At 42.4% G+C, this 20,655-nt stretch overlaps 1 protein-coding gene across 5 annotated transcripts in view; it reads right to left on the bottom strand.

Moving 5' to 3' along the window:
* Positions 1-13,000, bottom strand: part of RALGAPA1 (Ral GTPase activating protein catalytic subunit alpha 1) — a gene marked incomplete at its 5' end in the record, with an annotated part of 126,938 nt that extends 113,938 nt beyond the window's left edge. For all 5 annotated transcript variants that reach the window (XM_084263850.1, XM_084263851.1, XM_084263852.1 and 2 more), the window contains 3 exons: positions 207-256; positions 783-893; positions 12,895-13,000. In XM_084263850.1, the coding sequence (XP_084119976.1) occupies positions 207-256; positions 783-893; positions 12,895-13,000 (267 nt within the window). The remainder of the gene's footprint in view (positions 1-206; positions 257-782; positions 894-12,894) is intronic.
* Positions 13,001-20,655: the final 7,655 nt, after the last annotated feature.

Genomic DNA, 20,655 nt, shown 5'->3' with positions numbered 1-20,655 from the left:
CATTTATGACATCTTCCTGAAAAAACTAAGTCAAATTCTTTTTCTTCTCACACAAAGCACATCTATTCAACTAAGCAAAAGGAAAAAGGACTGCAGTTAAACATAAAGCCTATTTCCAGGCTGCTATGGAAAAACTGTACCTTTATTATTTAACAGGACTTACTTCAAAGTAAAAAACTCCTACAGGAATATTTAAGTTATCTTACCTCAAAAATAAAAAGAATAGAATCTAATTCTTCTCTCTGAGATTTGTGACCTAGATGCAATTAAAAATAGATAAGCTTTCATTATCGAAACAAAACATAAAGAACACAAAGACCCTTAGATGCATAAAACAAACCCACACATGTCTACAATGATAATTTTGTGTTCCTCCTACAAATAAAACAGTATATCACACAGTTATAGTTTGTAACAATTACAGTTTGGATAACTTTCTATTAGGGCATCAACAGCTGGTCAAGATTAAGTTACACAATATCTTGTTAAACTAAACTTAGAATAATTCTGCAGAACATGAGTAATGTAACACTATAAGAATCCTCACTTGGCAAAAGGGCAAAACCAGCCCTCAGAGAACAAACACTCCTTGCTCACCTCCACTGCACAACCTGATTGCTCTGCCTTTATTTACAAAGCTAGAGCTTGCCCACAGTTCTGCAGAGCTAACATTGCCGTTTGTGGCCACACAGACACACAGCCTTATTTATAAAACTCTGCTTCATTTTGTAACAAAAGAACACAAGCAGCAAGACAAAAAGCAGTTTATTTGAAGTGCTTACCTTTTTGTTTAAGACCTACTTCGATAGTCACAAAGTTTTCAAAGAACACGTAATATATATGTGAGAAATGCAGGTCGAAAAACTGTTTGAGATCAATTGATTCTGCATTATCTGAAAAATAGAACAGAACATTGTTTTTATTTCTTTCAAACATTCAGAGTCAACCACTGCATGCCATTATCCAGTAGGAAGAACTGAAGGTATTTTAAAGAAATACTGGTTATTAAGTTCTTGAATTTTTCCTTCTTTTAAACTGAAGTTAATGAAACTCAACATGGTGTTGCTGCAAGGGCCTTGTGAATGTTAAAACAGGAAGCACCATCTTCTTGCCCCCTTACTGTCTGTATACAGTAATTCCTGCAAACCCCAGTCATGAACCAGAACTCCATCAGGACCAGCACTGTACAGGTGAATGTTGCTTTAATTGTTAATTTAACAGAAATAAAGGAAATGATGCTGCCCTAACTCTACAGCAGAAAGACCACCACTGTCTCCAGCTGTAATTACTGAACACAATTAAGCTCATATGAGAAAATGAACAACAGAAGGATGGTAAAGTGAGGACCATCTCTGCTCTGGAAAGAAAGATGTTGGGAGGAAGCAAACAGTAGCACTGGATTACCACTGCTGCCCCTATACTCCCTCCCAAGTTCAAGCAGACTCTTTCCTTTCCAGTCTGGCCTAGTTCCCCCCATACTCCTTTGACCTGAGACTTCAGGGATACCCTGAGAGTAGAGGGATGTGCTTTCTTCTGTAGCCAAGACCGGTTTCAAGGCTCTCCTCCCATAACCCCCATATGGTTTTGTGCAAATCCTCAGTTAAAGGAATATGTGATGATTTATCTAGATGCATTTTAAATTGATGATTCTTTCAAGCCTTAGTATACACTGACACAATAGACACTCTCTTGTCCTGACTGTCAACTCTTTAAGACTAGGGAAGTTAGGTGGACATAGTGATAGTACAGAAGCACAGAGAAACAGGGAGACAGGATTTTAAAGGGCAAAACTCTCACATCAGAATACTGATGTGAAAAACAAAAAATCCCATACACACAACCAAAACCAGTAAAAAAGGTGAGGCAAACAATACCTTTATACCCTTCACCAGCTCTATACACCAAGGCACCATCTTTCACTGTAGATACATCTTTTATAAGTCCCCTACTACTCCTTTACTGAATTGCAGAGATTTTTTAACCCTTTTTAGAATGACATCAATCTTCATTATCTCACATGATGGGATATACAGCTGGTAAAGAGTAGAAAACACAGAAGCAATCAATTGAAAGGATGTCCAAAGCATGGCATGTTTTCAATTCTATTTTATTATGCAGCTCTAGAGGATCGCCAACTCAATTTTATCACCAATCTTGCTATAAAAGTTTCCAATACATGCTCACTTTTTGCAGTATCACAGTACCCTGCCAAGATCTTGCATAATCTGTGTAGCGGAGCCAGAATGCTGTTGGAGAAGACAGTGCTATATTAACAGTTAATATCAACACCCAGAGCATGGCAGGTTAGTCAGCAAGAAACTTGGTGGTACAGAATGATGTGTGTCTGACAATCTACAGGATTATCAAACCTCTGGGTTTGCATAAAGTGCTACACCACTTACAGATCAGCAGCTAAAGTGCTAGAGTTTGAAATATTAAACAAAAAAAGTCCACCTTAAGCATGACTTTCAGTGGGCCAGGGCAAGCACACAAGAAACTGAGCTATGACTAGAGCATCACCACAACTATTATAACCACTTCCACTCCTGGGGCTGAATCCTGAGTGAGTTCCAGTCCATGGACAAGAAAATAGAGCAGGAAGCAAATCAGAAGGTTTTGAGACAGGAAGATTAAAGGGGAAAAGAAAGCCATGATGAAGACTTTCAGGAGAAGGAAGGGTGGCAGAAAATAACCTTTTAGTCCATGTATTTAACTGCTGCATGGGAATCTCTCATAGAAAGCAGCAGAGGGGTTCACTTGATGCAAGGGAGCAGAAAACACTAGTGCCAAATACTAAAGGCATGGGAAGCAGTTAAACAGGGTCTCTGCCAATCAACACAGAGGAATGCTGTGTTTTTGCAGGCACATTAAATGTTTCGTTTCCCGAAATAATCTTTCATTCTTTCTCCAGACACAGGTCAACTCTATAACAGGCAAATAAAAAACCCAAACCAAGCGTATTCTTTAAAGACTCAGTCGTAACACAGCAGTTCACGGTTTCTGAAGACATGACTCCTGGCTTCTTCAGGCAACCAACTGAAGGCTTGCCTACACCACTACCTGAAAAGTGGTTTTGGTTTTACCACGTAATTACTGCGTGACACTTGCATGCATGCAACTGGCACTGTGCTAAAGCCTTCTGCCTTTCCAGAGTTCTGATGGGGGGAATTTCAGAGGTTGGGCCTTTTTTATTATTATCTATTTCATATTTATTCACATACGAACAACATGGCACTGAACAGCTCAGAAAAGACTCAGAGGAGCACTGGTAGACCTGCTTTATTACCATGAACACCGAAGGAACACTAAAAGCATACCTTCAGAATACAGCTGTAGCTTAGAAGAGTAGGACGAAAGTAAAAAAACCTTTGACTTGCAACCTTTCTAGAAAATGCTTTTTAAAGACTCACAAAGTATTTATCTTAATGCTGAAAACCAGCTTTCTTTCTGAGGGAGGAAAAACACACTTGTGTGTCTGATAGGTTTGCCACCTAGAGCGGAAGAGAGTGTCTGCTCATCATCAAAGGACACCTGTAGTGATTCAGTAAGCTGCTGGAACCTGGCACTGGTCAAGAAGTTTGGAAATCATTATGTCTGGAACTCTGACCAAGTATTATAGCAAGGAAGAGGGGGACAGGGGAAGCAGATCCAGCATGTATATAATAATACAGACCTTAGAGGAGTTTGAGCTGGAAATCATCTGGTCTGGATACCTGCACACACCATTCCCCTTCACACCTACCTCTACGCTGAGCACAACCCACATGTTTATGCATAGGGAGACTACTGTTCTCCTTCATCACCTCAACACTAAAACTTCCAGCCATATGCTGCTGTTGTAGCTTTCTTAGTTATCTGATATTTTTTTTTCCCCCAATGAAAATGTCTCCAAAACATTCAGCTAGCCTTTATCCTTGAGATCAACTGAAAATACATTTACCTCTAAAATGCCTTCTCTGTGCCCTCCCAAAGTATCCTGAATGCTACATACAGAGGTAAAATTCATTTCCTCTACCAGGAGCATATGTATGTTCTTTTCACACAGCCTTCAACTGGGAATTTGCAGGAAGTTGCTTGTCTACTTAATCTTTTCTGTCTTTTTAAGAAGAGAGATACAGCCTTGTTTTTACATGAAATGGGATTACACAGAAACAGGCTTTCCTCCCTAACTTACAGTGACTTTAATTATTTATTTTTAAACAAAAGAACTTTGTATTCTCCTGCTAATGATTCATGTAACCAACACATGTATTTCTCGTGGTTTTTGGCACTTATGCCCAGGTCTGATCTGGCATCATATAAAATAGTTAGAAAAGTTTCTTACAGTGGGAGAGTGAAAAAGGGGACATTAGTGTATTCCAACAATGTAAAAACTAAAGCTTCCACTGTACAACACAGTTGCAGAGCAGTAAAATCCAACTTTCCAGTATCATTTATGGAAGCTGTTTGCCAAGAATGTGTAGTTCTCTTCATGCTTCACAAGAGCAAGAAAAACGGATCTTTGACTGATGTTTTTTCCTTAATAATTTCTGTAACTTAAAAACTGGTACAAATCCAATTTCTGCATTAACTCTGTGTGCTTTTTCTTTTTTTTTTTTTTTAAGGAGAAAGCTACATTTAAGCACAAAGACACCATAGAGCTGCTCCACCTTTTTCTTCCTCCCATAAAACTTTTCTAAAAGCAGCTTTAGTTTTTTCTACGCTTAGCATTAAGATAAGGTGGGGTTTTTTCTTAAGTTTTAGAAGTTCTACACAGCTTACAGATTTCTGTTCTATTTTGATACACAAAACAGAGAACCAAACTGGAAATGGAAGACTAGTTACCTAAGCTATTTATATGACCCTCATTACAAGGGCATTCAAGTATGAGATCAAATAGAATTCCTGTTTCCACTAAACCTGCTGAAATTTGGAAGGTCTGCTATTCCCCACCTTTTAGATTGGAGCTGTGGCAAAGGACTAAAGGAACAGACAAACAACCCAACACTAAACCAGCAAAAAAACCAAACCCTCCTTTAATCTCTCCTACCAACTTCTGCACTTACATGTGACTGTACTTTTAGGAAATTATTCTCATGTGTTTTCAAACCTCCAGCTCTTTTGAAGGTTAACTGATCAAACCTTTCTGAAGATGTACATTGTTTTCCAGTATCTCAGTAAGATATTAAAAATTTAAGTGCTCACAGTAATCATTTTAGGATGGGAAAATTCTAGACCAAACTTTCTTAAAATTTGTTCTGCCACAGAACAAATCTCTCCAGAGTAAATGCATTTGCTCCAATGCTTTTATTATGGTTCAATTATCAGCACATCCTTTTTAACCTGGAATAACTTTCATCCACAAAAGTATTTCAGTCAAAAACACAACCCTCTAATATTACACATTAGAAGGAGGCTGCTATTTGAATAACATACCATATCAAAATTAGAATTGCAACAGAAGAGGGTGAACTCAGCTTAAAAAAATTACTTTGTCAGATGTAAAACATGAAACAGAAAAAGCAATGCAAGTTTTTTACTGTATATTAAAACTTGAAAGAGATCACTTGAGCCAGATTCTGCAGAGTTTACAAGTTTAGATGTACAACACCCCAATCCTCTGTAGGATGAGAATCTCAGTGGGCTTTAAGTTGTAATACGCACAATTCACCTTCCCTGTTTGTTCTGTTTTCTACTTACTACCCTATAAATTATTACAAACTAATCCACAACATGTTACATATTTATAAATTAGTTGAATTAGCAAGACAAATCCATCTGCAAATCCATGAAGCACGTGAGCTTGTACTTTCTTCACAGGACAGAGCTTTAAAGGTAAACAATCACAACACCAAACTAAAACCCCACACAAATATTTTTTTTTATATATATATATACATATATATATATATATACACACACACACACACATATTAACTTTCCTGAACAGAACATTAACATTCACCGGTTCACACAAAGCATCACAGAAATTCACCACAGCATTTAACAGAACAGTCTACATCATCACAGATCAAGTTGTGGTTAATTTGATATTTGATTTTAAGCACTTCAGAATTTAACAGTATGTTTATACTTAAAATTCTTACAGCGCACAGTACATAGAAAACATTATCCTGTCTCATTCGGAAACTTACTGGCTTTGAAATCACTTTCCCTCATCCTTACCCAAAAATAAAATACCAACGACAACTGCAGCAAACAATGACCTGGAAAATGGCCAGGCTTCCAGTTCTATTTCTGTAAAGCGGAGGCCCGCTCTAGGCTGAAGTGTTCAGTGTCAGCTCCCACAACAAACTGCTGCCATCAGAAAGCAAGAGGTTTCCAAGTGTCCACAACTGCAGTTAATGTACAATCAAAATGGCCAGCAAAACTTCATTCTCCAAGCTGAAAAACTTTAAGGCTGCTTTTACAGCAGCAACAGTATAAAGGTTTGGTTACATACCTACAGTCTCTCCAACCGAAAAGCATGTCAAGAAATGAAAAATCTTCCTGCAACTAACTGGTGGCTCACATTAGCCCTTATTGTTTCAGATGTTAGTTAACATCTGGTTAGCTAGCAGCTAGTTAAAAGCAATTCAACTTTGTTTAAGAGTTCATTTTGTGAAAGGAAGTATTCTTGAGGCTTTTGGTATTGGGAAAAAAAAAAAGAAAAGAACACAGTTCAAGAAATGCTCTAATGGACTTTAATTTTGCATTAGACAGGTCTGAATTCCTGATCACCACCAACTTCCAGATGCAAACATACAAGGAAAAAGGAAAAAAAAAAAAAAAGAACAAGCTGGTTAACAGGACCAATGAACATCACCTACAACAGTCTGTAAGCTGTTACAAATTTCACCAGCCATGCTCTATAGGAAGGCGCAGAAGCAGGTGACAGCTCTCCCCACTAACTCCTTCAGGTTGCTTGCAGGCTCCAGAAGAGTTAACACTAGCGAACATCTAAGAAACGCTTCCGTAACAACTCACACATGTCCCAGAACTGAAGCTTTTATTCGAGCAACTTCAAAAGCTTCCGTAGTAATGTCCTTATTCTCATTCCAAGCTGTCACAAGCCAAAAGCACCCAGACCTTCCCTTCCCATCCACGTGGGCAGAGCCGCCTCTCCCTGCCCCGGCTCCGATCTGACTCCAGCCCTCACCCCTGCAAGCCCACTGCTGCTCTCTGCAACTCCAGGGTAGCATTACCCAAAATCTCCAAGCTAAGCAATTCTTCCTCCTTTTTCTCTGGCCAAAACAGAGCAGAACGGGTTCAGGGTTAAGTCAAAACTGACAGAACATCGAGTCTGACTTCTTAAACTGCATTCAACCCACAGCCAAATCCATGAATTACAGTGGTGACATGTCCTCTGCAGTTAGAATTACCAGGAAAGGGAAAAAAACAAAGAAAGAAAAAAACCTACAACCCTTGCAAAAAAAATAATACAGCTTTGCACATCCACAGAAACTGCTGCAGGCAGCTAGTTTTGCTGCAGCTCCTCACACACCTCTCACTTCAACAACCATAAAAAGTTTTTCATTTATTATAGTATATAAGTGATACTATAGTAAGTGATGTTGATGTGCAACACCAATGAATGCAATCCAGCTGAAGCATTAGGGCTGACTGCCAGTGAAATAGATTTCTTAAATTAAAATCCCTTTAGACAAATGCAATCCCCGTTTAAGTATATTGTTTAATATTAAACAATACATCAGAATGGATGTCCAATGCAGCCTCTTTCTTTCTGTCCAGCATAGCCTGACTTTTCCATTTCAGAGATTGCTTACAAGAGACGTGGAGCTCTAACCAAACACCAAGAATAACAAAACAAAATAATAAAAACACACCCCATGCTTCAAACACTCTGTTCTCTCAGCATTACATTTTACAAGCATTCTCTCCATGGCTCCAGAGATAGAAGCAGAGTATTTTTAAGCTATTAGATGCTGTACTGGTTTTAGCTGGAATAGTAATTTATGAGAAATAATATATTTCTTTTTCTTTTACACCAGATGAACACATTACAGGCCTGTAATACCTACTCTACAAAGAAAACACGAGGAAGGAGACAAAAAAAAATTCTCTAAAGAATTCAGTCCTTAAAGAAAATCTTATACCCAGCATATTCACTTGACTTTGTTGAACATAGGAAGACTACACAGAAATCATTAAATATTTAGGGAGGTTAGCTTTGTTAGAATAAACTAATAATATTTATAAATTCTGACAAACTACAAATTCAACAGGTAGCAGCACTGAATATGATATCAAAGCTAGAACAAAACAGAAGGTCGATATGGTTGAGGTATGATGTTATGAAAGGGTCACATATCTAGCTGCCTTAATTATTTACAGAGTTCCCAAAGCACTGTTTTAACAAAAGGACAAATCAGGCATGATTTGATGCTTGAGGGACTGCTAGAACAAACTCTTATGAACTACCATTTCAAAACCATACAGTTTTAGCTTGATGTTGAAGTCTGATTAAACAACACAACATTCACTGTAAGAGCAACGTGATAAAATTTCCATGTTCCTTCCTCTTAATGATCCTAAAAATTGCAATTAGCTGCTAATTCACCAGGAAACTGCTAAAAGCACTTATTTTTTTCTGGAAAAATCACAGGTTTGTTCCTCAGGCAATACCTAATTCTGTTAAGGTACACTCTGTGCCACCACTTCCATCTGCTAGAAAAGTCTCAGCGATCCCACCTGCACCAACTGCAGCTGGCAGCCTTCTTTCCAGCCTTCCAGCTGACAAGGCTGAGCCACTGCCATACAGACTGGACTGCAAGGGAATCCCTGCTCAGGGTTGATAAACTCTCACCACTGCAGTAGCTCCAGTAAGCAAAAACTCTTCCAGCTTTTCCGGTGTATAAAAATGACACACCGTAACAGTTTGATATAAATTGGCAGAGATGGCATTAGGGAACTGCATGAGGTACAAAGGTACTTCCCAGAACCAGGAGACAAGAAAAAGGGGGGTGGGGGTGTGAACACTTCCCTATAGAAGAAACTAATACATATCAAAATAATCCAGTCTCTTAAAGCTGATAGTTTCAGCTGTTTTAAGAAAATACTGCAGCAATAAAACAATGAAAGACAGATTATCTCCAGTTACGTCCCAGAATATGATACTTCAACCTCTTTCCAATTTTTCCTTAGTATTTGTTAGCAATAATATTACTACTTGGAGATGTTATCAAAGCTTAAACTTCTATTAGAAAAACCAAACATACACTTAGGCCTGTGACATGCATAAATTGGTCAAATATTATATTTACTTCAACAAACAATTTCATTCTGAATTAGTCACCCCAATTTTCCCTGGTTCCTGAATTACAAGAAAGGCTGAGCCATCAGCCAGAGACAGAACACTGGTGTGAAGTAGCAAGGAGCAGATACACACAAAAGAGTTCCAGCAAAAAAAAAGGTGGGGAGGGAGTAGGGGGAAATCATATTAATTTCCCCTGGTATGCCTATAACTGATAAATTAGTCTAGCACTCAGGAACTGCCCAAGCCAAAAACCTCTTACTGTAACTTCAAATTTACTAAGCCTTAAAAGACTTCATTTCCTAGTCATTTTCACATATGTTTATGTATTTTTCACTCTCTGCCCCAGCAGAAAGGGATTCCAAAGCTTTCAATATTTTTTCACACCAAAGCTTTAATCTCAGATGAGTCATTCCCATCTCTCTATGCTGATTACAGCAATAAAACTACTAAGGCTGCAGTGGTATTTGGTGTAATGGTACACCCCTGTTTTACAGAGACACAAAGTTTTCTATGTTCCTTATGCAAACTAACTTGCATTGTTTACTGAATTTAAACTGTGTTGTCACCGATGACAAGATACTTTTCCCTGAAGTGATACAACTCACTGTATTCTAAGTTATCTTTAAAAAGGTATGTAAATAATTCCATCTAATGTACATTCCTTAAAATAAACATCACTTGATTTGTTCTACCCATTCATACCCATTCACTTAGCTTCACATTAGAGTCTCTGAAATTCAGTCTCTTCTTGTCTGTAACAACCACATTATAGTATCTTAAAACATTTTTTGACCACAAAATCACAGAACGTTAGGAGGTAGAAGGGATCCTGAAAGATTATTTAGTCCAACCCCCCTGCCAGAGCAGGCTCACCTAGACTAAGTAACACAGGAACGCATCCAGGCGGGTTCTGAATGTCTCCAGAGAAGGAGACTCCACAGCCTCTCTGGGGAGCCTGGTCCAGGGCTTCGACGATGCCTGACTCGCACCCCACTGCCTTGCAGGAGACCACTGACAATCTTTTACCATAAATAATCTTTTTAGATTCCTCCTCTTTGGCTAACAGACAACCAGCAGTCTATAATTCATAAGCTGTCACCTCTTTTCATGACTAGTCCATTATTTTTGATTACTAGACAACTGCTGCTTTGGATGCCTTGATAAAATAGAGGGAAAATGAAGTGGTACTCCCTGTCCTCCCCTCAAGTCTTATCCATGAATCCAAGGTCAGGCTTCTGCAACTCCCCCTCATTCCCCACCCCAAACTCTGGCCCAATACATTATGCAGGCCTACTGAAAGGATTTTAAGTTTAAGAATGAGAGAAAATTCTCTCATTCTCCTGGACATGAAGGAGCACAAAATTCTCTTTTGGATAGATTTTTAGACTCCAGTGTGCAAGGGCTAAGAGCAATAAACAAGACAAATCATTTTTCATTCATAAAGATGCTGAACAGAGCTGAACTGAGATCTCCTCCCTTCTTCCCTCGGATAGTCTGTTGGGAATAGCTACCTTGGCTCCCCTGAGCACATGGAAACATGCCAATTATTTTGCTGGGGAAGTTGTCCCTGAAGAAAAAAAAATAAACAGGAAAATGCAGCACTACACTGCTCAAGCTGCAGGATGGTGCTGGCATGCAGAGCCGCCCCAGGCAGCCATCTATCTTACGTGGCCACATTATTTTCTTAATCTGTTTCTCTAGACCAGTCAAAGAAAGAATTGGAGAAGAAAGAGAGCAGAGCTTATGCTTTGAAAGCCAGTCTAGAAAGCAGAGAAATGTAAGGAATAAAGCAAGAAGGTCATCACCACAGAAGGCAGACTTCAAATAATCCACTATATAGTTCTCTTGAACCACAGTAGGAATATGTAGAGCAATACCTTACTCCCCCTGCCCCAAAAGGCCTTGATTTTGTACCTCATGTACCTAAGAATACCTGTACAATGACAAAACGTGTAGATGCATCCAAGAGAGACAAGCTGGAGAGTTCTGTTACACCTTTTCCTACTCAGACAGTCACACGCTGTATTCTCCCAGACTTGGAGAAAAACTGTGGGAGCTGCGTGTGCTTCAATGGCTGAGAGATACGCATGTGCAGGGGAAAAGGGGAATGGCCATCACATGAGAACATGCCCCAGCAGATTCAGTCTGTCCTCCAGCCAGCAAGCAGAATCCTCCTACTAGATAAGAACATCTGCTTGACACAGAGTTCACGGCTTGCAAGTTACAGAATAGAAGCACTAACAAAGCTCAGGGAAAAATCTTCAAAGTAAGAGACAAGCAACAGAAATATCAAATCTAGAACAGATCACATCAGAATCATGCAGATTGTTTTGCAGATTGAAGCAAAACTAGAAACATTCACATACTTTAGCCAGGAAACCTAAATTCAGAGTGGAACTTTGTTTCTTACAATGCTCTTTATTCTTAAGTTTCAACTGATGAAGCAGCTAAAAATAAATCTAACTCAACATGAAGCAAGCCCAAATTGGCTCAGTACAGCCAGCTGAGTGCTAACATTCTGGGTGAGGCAAGAGGATACATCTAACTACTGAAGGGAGCAATAACCATTTTGGTTTGAAAGGAAAGAATCCAGTTTTGGAGGCCAAGGCCAAGGCACTTAAATACCCTCAGACTGTGGGCAGAACCCAAAATAATCCACTCAGTATTCTGTGCTAAATACGGAATGCAGTTGCCCTTGACCCAGACCTGCTCATGTGCTGATAAACTGTCAGAAGCAACACATATGTTTACTGAACCAAAAAGCCCAAAAGACACTTTGGATCAAAGTTCTCCCACCCAAGGACAATTTGATGGCAATGATTTAAGATTTTTACAAACACATGCAACTAACAGATATTTTGGAATGGTTAAGCCAGGGGGTTTTCCACTGTTTTTGCATTAGGCAGTTATTCCATATAATCTACTTCTCATTCACTGGCCTGGCTACACATCTGTTCACAGACACTGCAGTGGTCCTTAAGTGCTCCTGTTCTCTCCTTGACCAGTTGGTCAAACGAAGAGTGTTTTCAGACCAGCTGTATGAATGCACATCTACATCTGCTCTAGCAAGCACTTACTGTTGTAGCTCTTGCCTTGAAAACATACCCAAAGGTAAGTTGTGCTGTAAGCATGTAGGGGAAATGGATTGGAGAGTCACATTAGCGCTCACCAGCCACTTCTTCTCAAGCACACAGTCTGTAGCAGCATTTATGCAGCTCTGGAGAGTAATTCAGGTGGGAAGCACACCAGCTTTTCGCCTCCATCCACTGTTGCCAAATGAATTCCACCTTCAAACGCGGTGGAAATGTACGTGCCTCAGTCTACCTGCGGGAAGCGAAGCATCTCCCTCCCCCCCGCTGCTCCCGCCGGTTCCAGCGGTCCCCCACATACAGCTGAAGCCCCGCCACCGCCCGCCCCGCGATGCCGGGCGCGGGGCCCTCCCTGCCTCCAGCCGCCGAGCTGAGCCGAACCGAGCCGAGTGTGGACCGGGTGGGGTCTCTGGCCGGAGCGGAGCAAAGCCCCAAGCCCGGCTCCCGGTCTCTCTAAGTTCCGGGCCCTCCCAAGGCCCCCGGGCCGAGCCGCCACCACCACCCTCCCCTCACCCCATTCCATCCCACTCTCCCTCCCAGCCGCCTCACCGATGAGGACGCGCAGGTGCTTGAGGCGGGTGAGCGGGTCCTTGCGGGTGTCCAGCACCTTCTGCGTGGATTTCCGCACATCCCCGTGCGGCTTCTTGGAGAACATCCCGCTGGGCCCGGGCTCGGCCCCGGCGCCGCGCTCCAGAGGCAGACAGCGGCCTCCGGATCTGCCCGCACCGGGGCCCCTACATAGCCAGCAGCAGCAGCGGCGGCGGCGGCGACAGCGCCGCCTCCTCCTCCCTCCTCCTCTGACTCCGATGCGGCTGGGGTGGAGGGGCGCGGCGCGGAGCCAACTCCCCGCGAGCCCGGGGGGGGGGGCGGGCCGGGCCTAGACACCCCCTTCCTCCTTCCCTCGTTCTCCTCCCGCTGCTTCACGACAGCCGTCAGGTGCGACCCCAGGCGTCCCTATGGCAACCGGGCCGTGACGTCACGGCCGGCGCTCCCCAGCACACCTCAGAGGCGCGGCGGGCGGGTTGACGGTGGTGTGGTGTCTCCTCCCGCCTTCCCTCCCTCCCGCGCTCTCTCCAGCCTGGAGGAGGCAGCCTGCCGTGCAGAGCTACGTCTGCCCGAGGCTTTCACGGGTCTCCGTGCCAGAGGATGGAGAGGAGGCACCGGGGCAGGACAGTTAGAGTCTCGCTGCAGGATCCTCTGCGCAGCTCGGCAACAACTGCTGCAGCAAACAGCTACTGCGGCTACTTATAAGTTACCCCGTTATACAGCTCCTTCTGTCTGTACGCAGACACTGAAGTGTAGTGAGGTAAGGGGGGAATCCCAGCGGGAATAAGGAACTAAAATCCAGGCGGTGACCGTATTCACCAAGGCAGTGACTCCAAACCTTTACCCGAGCCTCAGTTGTGCAACCGGCAACAACACGTCTTGTAGTTCCTCTTTCCACACCGGTCCTCAAAGTGCTGCAACTCCTCACCCCAGCTCCTGCCCGGAGTTGCTTCTTCCCAGTTCTGCTGCCTACGCCTTTGGCTGCAGCGCTGACACTGAGACAGAACCATCAGGCGTGGCTGGGTCCAGCGTGACTGTCTGGTGTGTCCCCCGATTTCACAGTCGAGCCGGTGCCGCTGCAACAGCAGAGCCAGAAATGGGCTGAAGAGACCACCCTCGTCCCAGTCCCATGTACAGCCTCACTGGCCGGGCCTGCAGCAACAGCCAGGGAAATGCATGAGGGGCTATTTAAACAAATCCATACCACTGAAAGTGTCCCAACTTTCTCCTAAGAGCCTGACATTGCTCTGCGATCATGAAATTTATGAAATAAATAAATTCTTGGACTTTTCAACACACATCTGCTGTTATACCATTTAAGAATCAGGATTTACAGTATCTCTTTGCTTGGATGTTTTTAAATATTCCCCAGTGCTCAGTTTTGGATTGAGGAAATCCAGTTCCCTGAGATAAGAGTCTGGTTACAACAGCTACCATTTATAATATTAGTGATGCTTAACTATTTGAGACTCGTAAAACTGTAAAAGTTGTCAACATTTACACACTTGTTCCATAAATGAAACAACCTGAGTATTTAAATGTCATACTTTCAATGTTACACACATAAGGACAGTGGGATTTACTCAGCAGGTCAGTGTCTTATGAGTACCTATGAAGTCTGCCCCAGAACATCTCATATTCTACCATCCCTGTAAATAAGACATCACCAAAATATTAAATGACAAGAGGCAGCAGTGTTAACTAAGATGATAATGGCTTCTATGGAGAACCTCCTCGTGCAGAGCACACCAGGCAGGAAGGGCATGTTCTGCTCACAGTGAAAGCCGTGATCTTGCAAAGGCTTGACTTTGAAGCATGTGACTTCGATGCCGTTGATTATTCATGAAGGACAAGGTTAGAAAATAGGATTAGTTAGGGAGGGGTTAGGTTCTGCTGCATTCCAGGCGGCTATTACTGTACACAGTTCTTTAAGTTTCCACTTTAAAGAAAGAACTTTTCAAGTATTTTTGTCCAGCCATGAGGGAACCCCTATATGTACGTTTAACTCAGCTTCTAAAGGAGCACTCACTGTTGACAATTAGGTGCTGCAGAACTTTTTTCCCCTTCTTTTAACTCTCTCCACAGGGCCCCATAGGGCATTCAAAGCAGTGGGGACAACTGGTTCACATTCAAACCATCAGTTAACTTCTCACAGTTCATCTAGGATTTATGACTTCCAAAGAATTCAGCTGTTGCCAAGTCCTTCCAAAAAAAAAAAAGAGATTCTTTTTATATATATATCAGAATAGAGCACAAACCCTTTGGTTCTAGCCTGGGTCAGCAGTTCACATTTCAAATGGCTAGATGATGTTTTGGATCCTTGCATGCACTCAAAGAGATACAAGTTTCTGAGCTTCACTAATATTTACACCATGTTAAGGTACATGATTAAAAGTGCACTAAAATGACTCAGGATGTCACTAAATATTTTCCTTATTTCAGGTAGCTAGCATAAGTTTTAAACCTTCAGAGGTGCATGTCCATATTCCACTGAAGAGCTGTATGCCCACATGGTGCTTCAAAAGAAAATAACAACTTTAAAAGAATTTATTTTAAGTGTTGTGGAACACTTCATATCTTTTCTTCTTTAAGTATTCCTATTTATACTTTTCTGTACTACCCTCCTTCCTATGGGGGTTGCCTTGCTTTTGAGAAAAAAGCCTCTTGAAATTGTACCCTGGGCATTAGGATGGTGTGTGGTAATCCCCTGGGTTTGCCCGTGCTACAGTATTGCTCTTTTGGAACCATCCTGAGTGACAAACTTGTACTTTACTTAATTGGCAGTTACTTACTTGGAGAAAAAAAGACCCCCAAACCTAGATATTTAAGATTTGAATAGCTAAAAACAGGGTTCTGTACAGTTTAGTACTCTAGTGTGACATATTGACATTGGAGATGTTGGCCGCTTTGACCTCAACAGCCAAATATCAGGATCCTGTAAGATATTTCTAATATGGGAACAACAGAACAGCTAGTTGTTCCTTCAGCAGGCTCCTGTTTCTGTACAAAAAAAAAAGTGCAAATTCACATTTTGTTTGCACAAACCCATGTCTCACAGATGAAATCTGGAACCTATATGCTTCTGTAATTAAGGGAGGGAACTTTTCATGAGTTTACACTCTCCAGAGCATCCAATTCTTGCTTTATTGCTTGGGGTTTTTTTGGGTTTGTGTTTGTTTTTTTTTGTTAAGCAATGCATCAGCATTAATACCTTTGCATGAGAATCTAGTACAAAGTCAGAACACTGCAGTCTTTCCAACCAAAGATCCCAAGCTCGCGTAAGTTTTTCCATGAGCTACAGAATTAATGAAGTGGGATTTGTTCAGAATTTGTACTTTAGCCACTGAATGCCATGAGTCGCCTCCTTCCACAACCATAATCCTTCCTTTGCTTAGTCCTCCCCTACCTATTTGAGATGGGCAAGAGGTCCAACTGCAGTGAAGCCTTAACTAGAGGTTGGCGAGATGACTGCTGTCCCTTGGAAGGGTCATATTGAAGTTACATGTTTCCCTCTGTGGGACATTAATAGAGGTTCTGTGTTCCAGATACCATTTCACAAAACACATGAAACTCATTATCTCCTTATCTTTAGCACTTGTAAAATTAGATCTAAATGTAAAATGTAAAATTAAACATGTAAAATTAGATCTAAATTAGGCAATGGCTTCAAAAGTGGCATGAAGAACACAAGTGAAAAAAAGCCCAAACCAAAACGAATGCAGCAATCATTACCTAGGCTTTGTTTTCTTTACATGCTAGGACTACACCAGCTACACGCAATTAACAGAAGGGATATATGGCCTGTCACGATGAGAAAGTTTCATACAAGTGAAAGTTATTTTCAACCAATGTAACCATTACTAATTCCTGTCCAGGGCTGCCAGAGAATTTAGACTTGTGCTGGGCAAAGTCACCTCCAACTCACAATGTTTGAGTTCTAATGTAAGCACCAGCACCCATATCTGATGTAGATGAGGTTTTGAAATGTGAATACACTGGTAGAATGGCAGTTACAACAACTATTTTCTTTAACTGAAAGTGGTGAAACACTCTCTCAACCACTGAGATGTTTTATTTTTCTTCCCCAACTTAAGAAATAGTTTTGCAATGTTGACAAACCCACAAAAGGACTTTCAGAAGAGAAAAGCCCTGCAGAAGCTCTGCAGCCTCTAGGGGACAGCCAGTTTTGCACAGACTTTCCTTTTTTTGTGAAAGGAAATATTTTATTCCCAATCTCTTCCCTTATTTCACTGCCAGGAGTAAGTAGGGTCTTTTAGAAATATGTCATAACTCTTTGAGTTTACTCTGATTGGTAGTTTTTTAACCTTGTTTTAACCAAACTATCTTATCTAGATAATACACGAGGTGAGTGAGGAACAGGATCCAATAGCCTTCAAATGCAGCCAGTAGCTTGCACACCATGACTGCTACTTGAACTTGCTGCTGACCTTGTCCTGCAGGGAAAACAGTCTTTTCAGTGTTCTTGTGGCCCATTTACTAATACTGCACTTTGAGAAACAGAGGATGAAGATTCAGATTTACTTTGATAGAGCATCCATTGTATTCTTTCTTTGTGATACTGGATAAAAATTATTTCAGGTGACATAATTTGGTTTGCCAGAGTTCACAAACACCCATACTACAGGTGACACCCAAGAACCAACTAAAACCTTGCATGTATCTTCTGGATAGATTTCTCTCATGATTCTTCTTTCATAATTAATAACACATACTGATAGACCTGGCTAATATGTTGATGTCCTGTCCCCTCTGGGGGACCTTGCTCCCCGCCCTCCCCCAAACTTGTGATGATCAGTCCAAGACACACTATATCTTCATACTGGGAAAAAAACTCCTAATGAGGAGAAGTTTTAAACTCATTAAGATGTAATACACTGCATTGTTGAACACAGTAAAAGCTCTTTCATCCTTGAAGATTTCATCCACACCTGTATCCTACTGACTCACACTGTATCTTTGGCTTCTCTCTTTACAATCTTCTTGCCAGAAACATTCAGTTACTATGCAGTTACTCACTACAACAAAACCTGTTGGTGGTCAGAAATCTAGCAACTGCTTTCAGATTCTAGAGCAATGCATGTTTCTGCTCACTGTCTCCATTCAACAAATTAGGTATAAAATTACAGCCCCTCTCCCTAGCTTTTTCTGCAGATGTCTGGTCCATGGCCACCATACTTGTGCCAGGTTCTTGTGTGTTTAGCAGATGTGATTCTATAGCCGGATCCAGATTATTGGTTTAAGTGCTCAGATGAAGTTTTAGGAATCCAATGTCACGGTTCCCAGTTTTTCCCCTTCATGTGCATCAGTTCCCACCTTCAGTCATCCCTCTCCCAAACTGGGTAAGGAAATTTCACTGTCTGTCAAGGTCTGTGCTGACCAGCATTTTATTTGTTACCGTGTCCCATTTTTTTTTTCAGTACCAGCTTTCAACAGAGTTGCCAGTCTTGAATTTTACACTGTTGTCAACCGTCTCTCATAATGGACTAAGTCTTTTTCTAACTGCTCAAAGATATGATATACCAGCTGTTAATCCCCACTTCCCCATTAAAAGTAGATCCGAGCTGATGAGGATGATGACAATCACCTTCTTCTTAATGGCTATTTTACTCTGATGAAGGGTATAAACCATGACCCAGAAAAAATAAACCTTAGCTTTGTAGGCACCTAATGCTTCATTTCACTTATCTGCAGACTGTTTCTCTGGTAGCTGACTGCACTCCTGGTATGTGCACACAGTAAAAAACAAATATTTGCAAGTTCTCTACTAAGCCAGTCAGTTTCTTCCTCCACCCCCCACCCCCCCCCACCCCCCCCTTCTAGCACACATCTGGCTCTAGATAGCTGATTCAGAGAAGACTTGCCACTTTATAAATTAAGGGCTTATAGGTGATCTGATTAAACAACTTTAAATTCTGAGAACAAATTATAAGCTGCCACTAGCACTGTGCAACTACATACAACTCCAGAAAGCACCCTTTTCTCTTAGCTTTTCTAGTATTCTATTTGGACAGTCAGATTAACTTCAAAAAACTTTATTTTTCTCCTCAAGACAGTGGATGTTTGTATTGCTCTAGCTGGATAATCCCTGTCCATCATTCCCCCCACCCCCCAGTTACAAACAACAGAAGCAGCATACAAAATCATGTATTACTAAAAATAAGTATTTTCTGGCTCAATTCCCCATCCTGGTTGCTGATTTTCAGCATGGCGTGGGAACTTTGGTTTCCTTCTGGGGCTTATTTTTAGCTCCCACAGACCTAGTTCCAACTTTCTGGATAGGAAATGGTGATCAGGCCAAAGGCTTCCTGTTTTCCTGCCATTCCTTTCCCTGCAAATGTTTCCAGTAGTTCTGTTGTGTTGGGGTGTGTGTGTGTGTGTGGTGGTTTCTCCTAGCCCCCCCAAGCACTTGATTTCCAGTCTTTTTATCTTGCTAGCCCAAAACGCAACACTTGGAAGTCGGGGTTGTTAAGACATGGTTTTATTTCTGGTTTCTGTCTGTCAGACCCCTGTGGGTCTCTTCAGAGCGATTTCAGGTCCAGCTCATGGGGTTATTTTGGGGGATGGCTCCAGCTGTTGTTTCAGGCCTCCTCCTAATTCCTTCCAGCCGCCTGAGCATCAGACACGACTACTAAGGCTGTTGCCGCGTTAGCCCAAAGGAACAGCAGCTTAATTAACCGCTCTCTGGCAGCAACCTCCGCAGGATTTAAGACTCGTGCAGGTTCTGGGCTCCCGCACGTTGTTCCTAAACAGGGAAAAAACTGAGGACAATGCCAGTTTCTGTTGTGCTGGTAAATAACCAGAGACACTAAACGCCCACCCCTGTCCCCAGCCCAGCGCCCTGAGGCGGCAGCCGCCTCGTCCTCCCGCCGCCTCCACGGCTCGGGGCGGACCGGCCGCCGCCCCCGTGAGGACGCTGCCCCCTGGCGGTGACGGCGAGCACGACCCCGGACGGAGAATGCGTCGGAGCATGCGCGGTGACCTCCGCCGGCAGCCTTTCCCCTTCCCCTGCGCGGCCGTGTGCTGTAGGCGGTGGGGTCCTGGGGGGTAGAGCCGGTTGAGCCCCTCGGGGCAGCGGAGGCAGAAGAAAGAGGCTTGTCTTCGGCAGCTGAAGGAAAAGACTCGCTCCCGCGTGCGCTGCAGTGCTTGCGGGAGTCGTAGGTGTTTCCCATGGTGTACTTAAAACGATAGAAATCGGGATGGGTGCGGAGAAGGCAGGCTGGGTTCTGCTGGATGCCGACTGGCTACAAAGCCAGAGGCGGCAGAAACTGGAGGGATGCCGTTTGCACAATGTGTGATGGGTGGTGGCTAATTTTGTCGAGTGTGTCTTTGTGCTCATGGAGAAGAGGTGGCACACCTACATACACTTGGTGGAGACGGCAAGGGAAGTTGGTTGCTTTGGATATACAGAGCTGTGGGAGTAAAGAAATGACTAACGTACAGGAGTGGTTATTGTGGGCGAGACAAGCAGCTATTGCCATGGACGTGTAAGTCCTTGGGGAAGCTCTGAAGTTATTAACTGCCTCACAATATAACCTGCATAACGTCTTTCAGGACTGTGGAGACTAAATCTGGATCTCTCAGTATGAAGAACTGCCACTGCCAGGCAAATGCAACTTTAGTGTCATTGGAGCAGCATCACTGAAACGCTTGGCACTTCTGTAGCGCTCCCTTACCTGGCCCAGGCTTCAGAAGTGAGCCTGTGCAGTACGAGTGAGCTCACCTTCACCCCAAAGACACTGTCTG

This window comes from Gallinula chloropus (assembly GCF_964237585.1).
Source record: "Gallinula chloropus genome assembly, chromosome: 4".
Taxonomy (NCBI): Eukaryota; Metazoa; Chordata; class Aves; order Gruiformes; family Rallidae; genus Gallinula; species Gallinula chloropus.
Note: the sequence above shows the minus strand (reverse complement) of the source record. Positions and strands in the feature narration are given on the sequence as shown.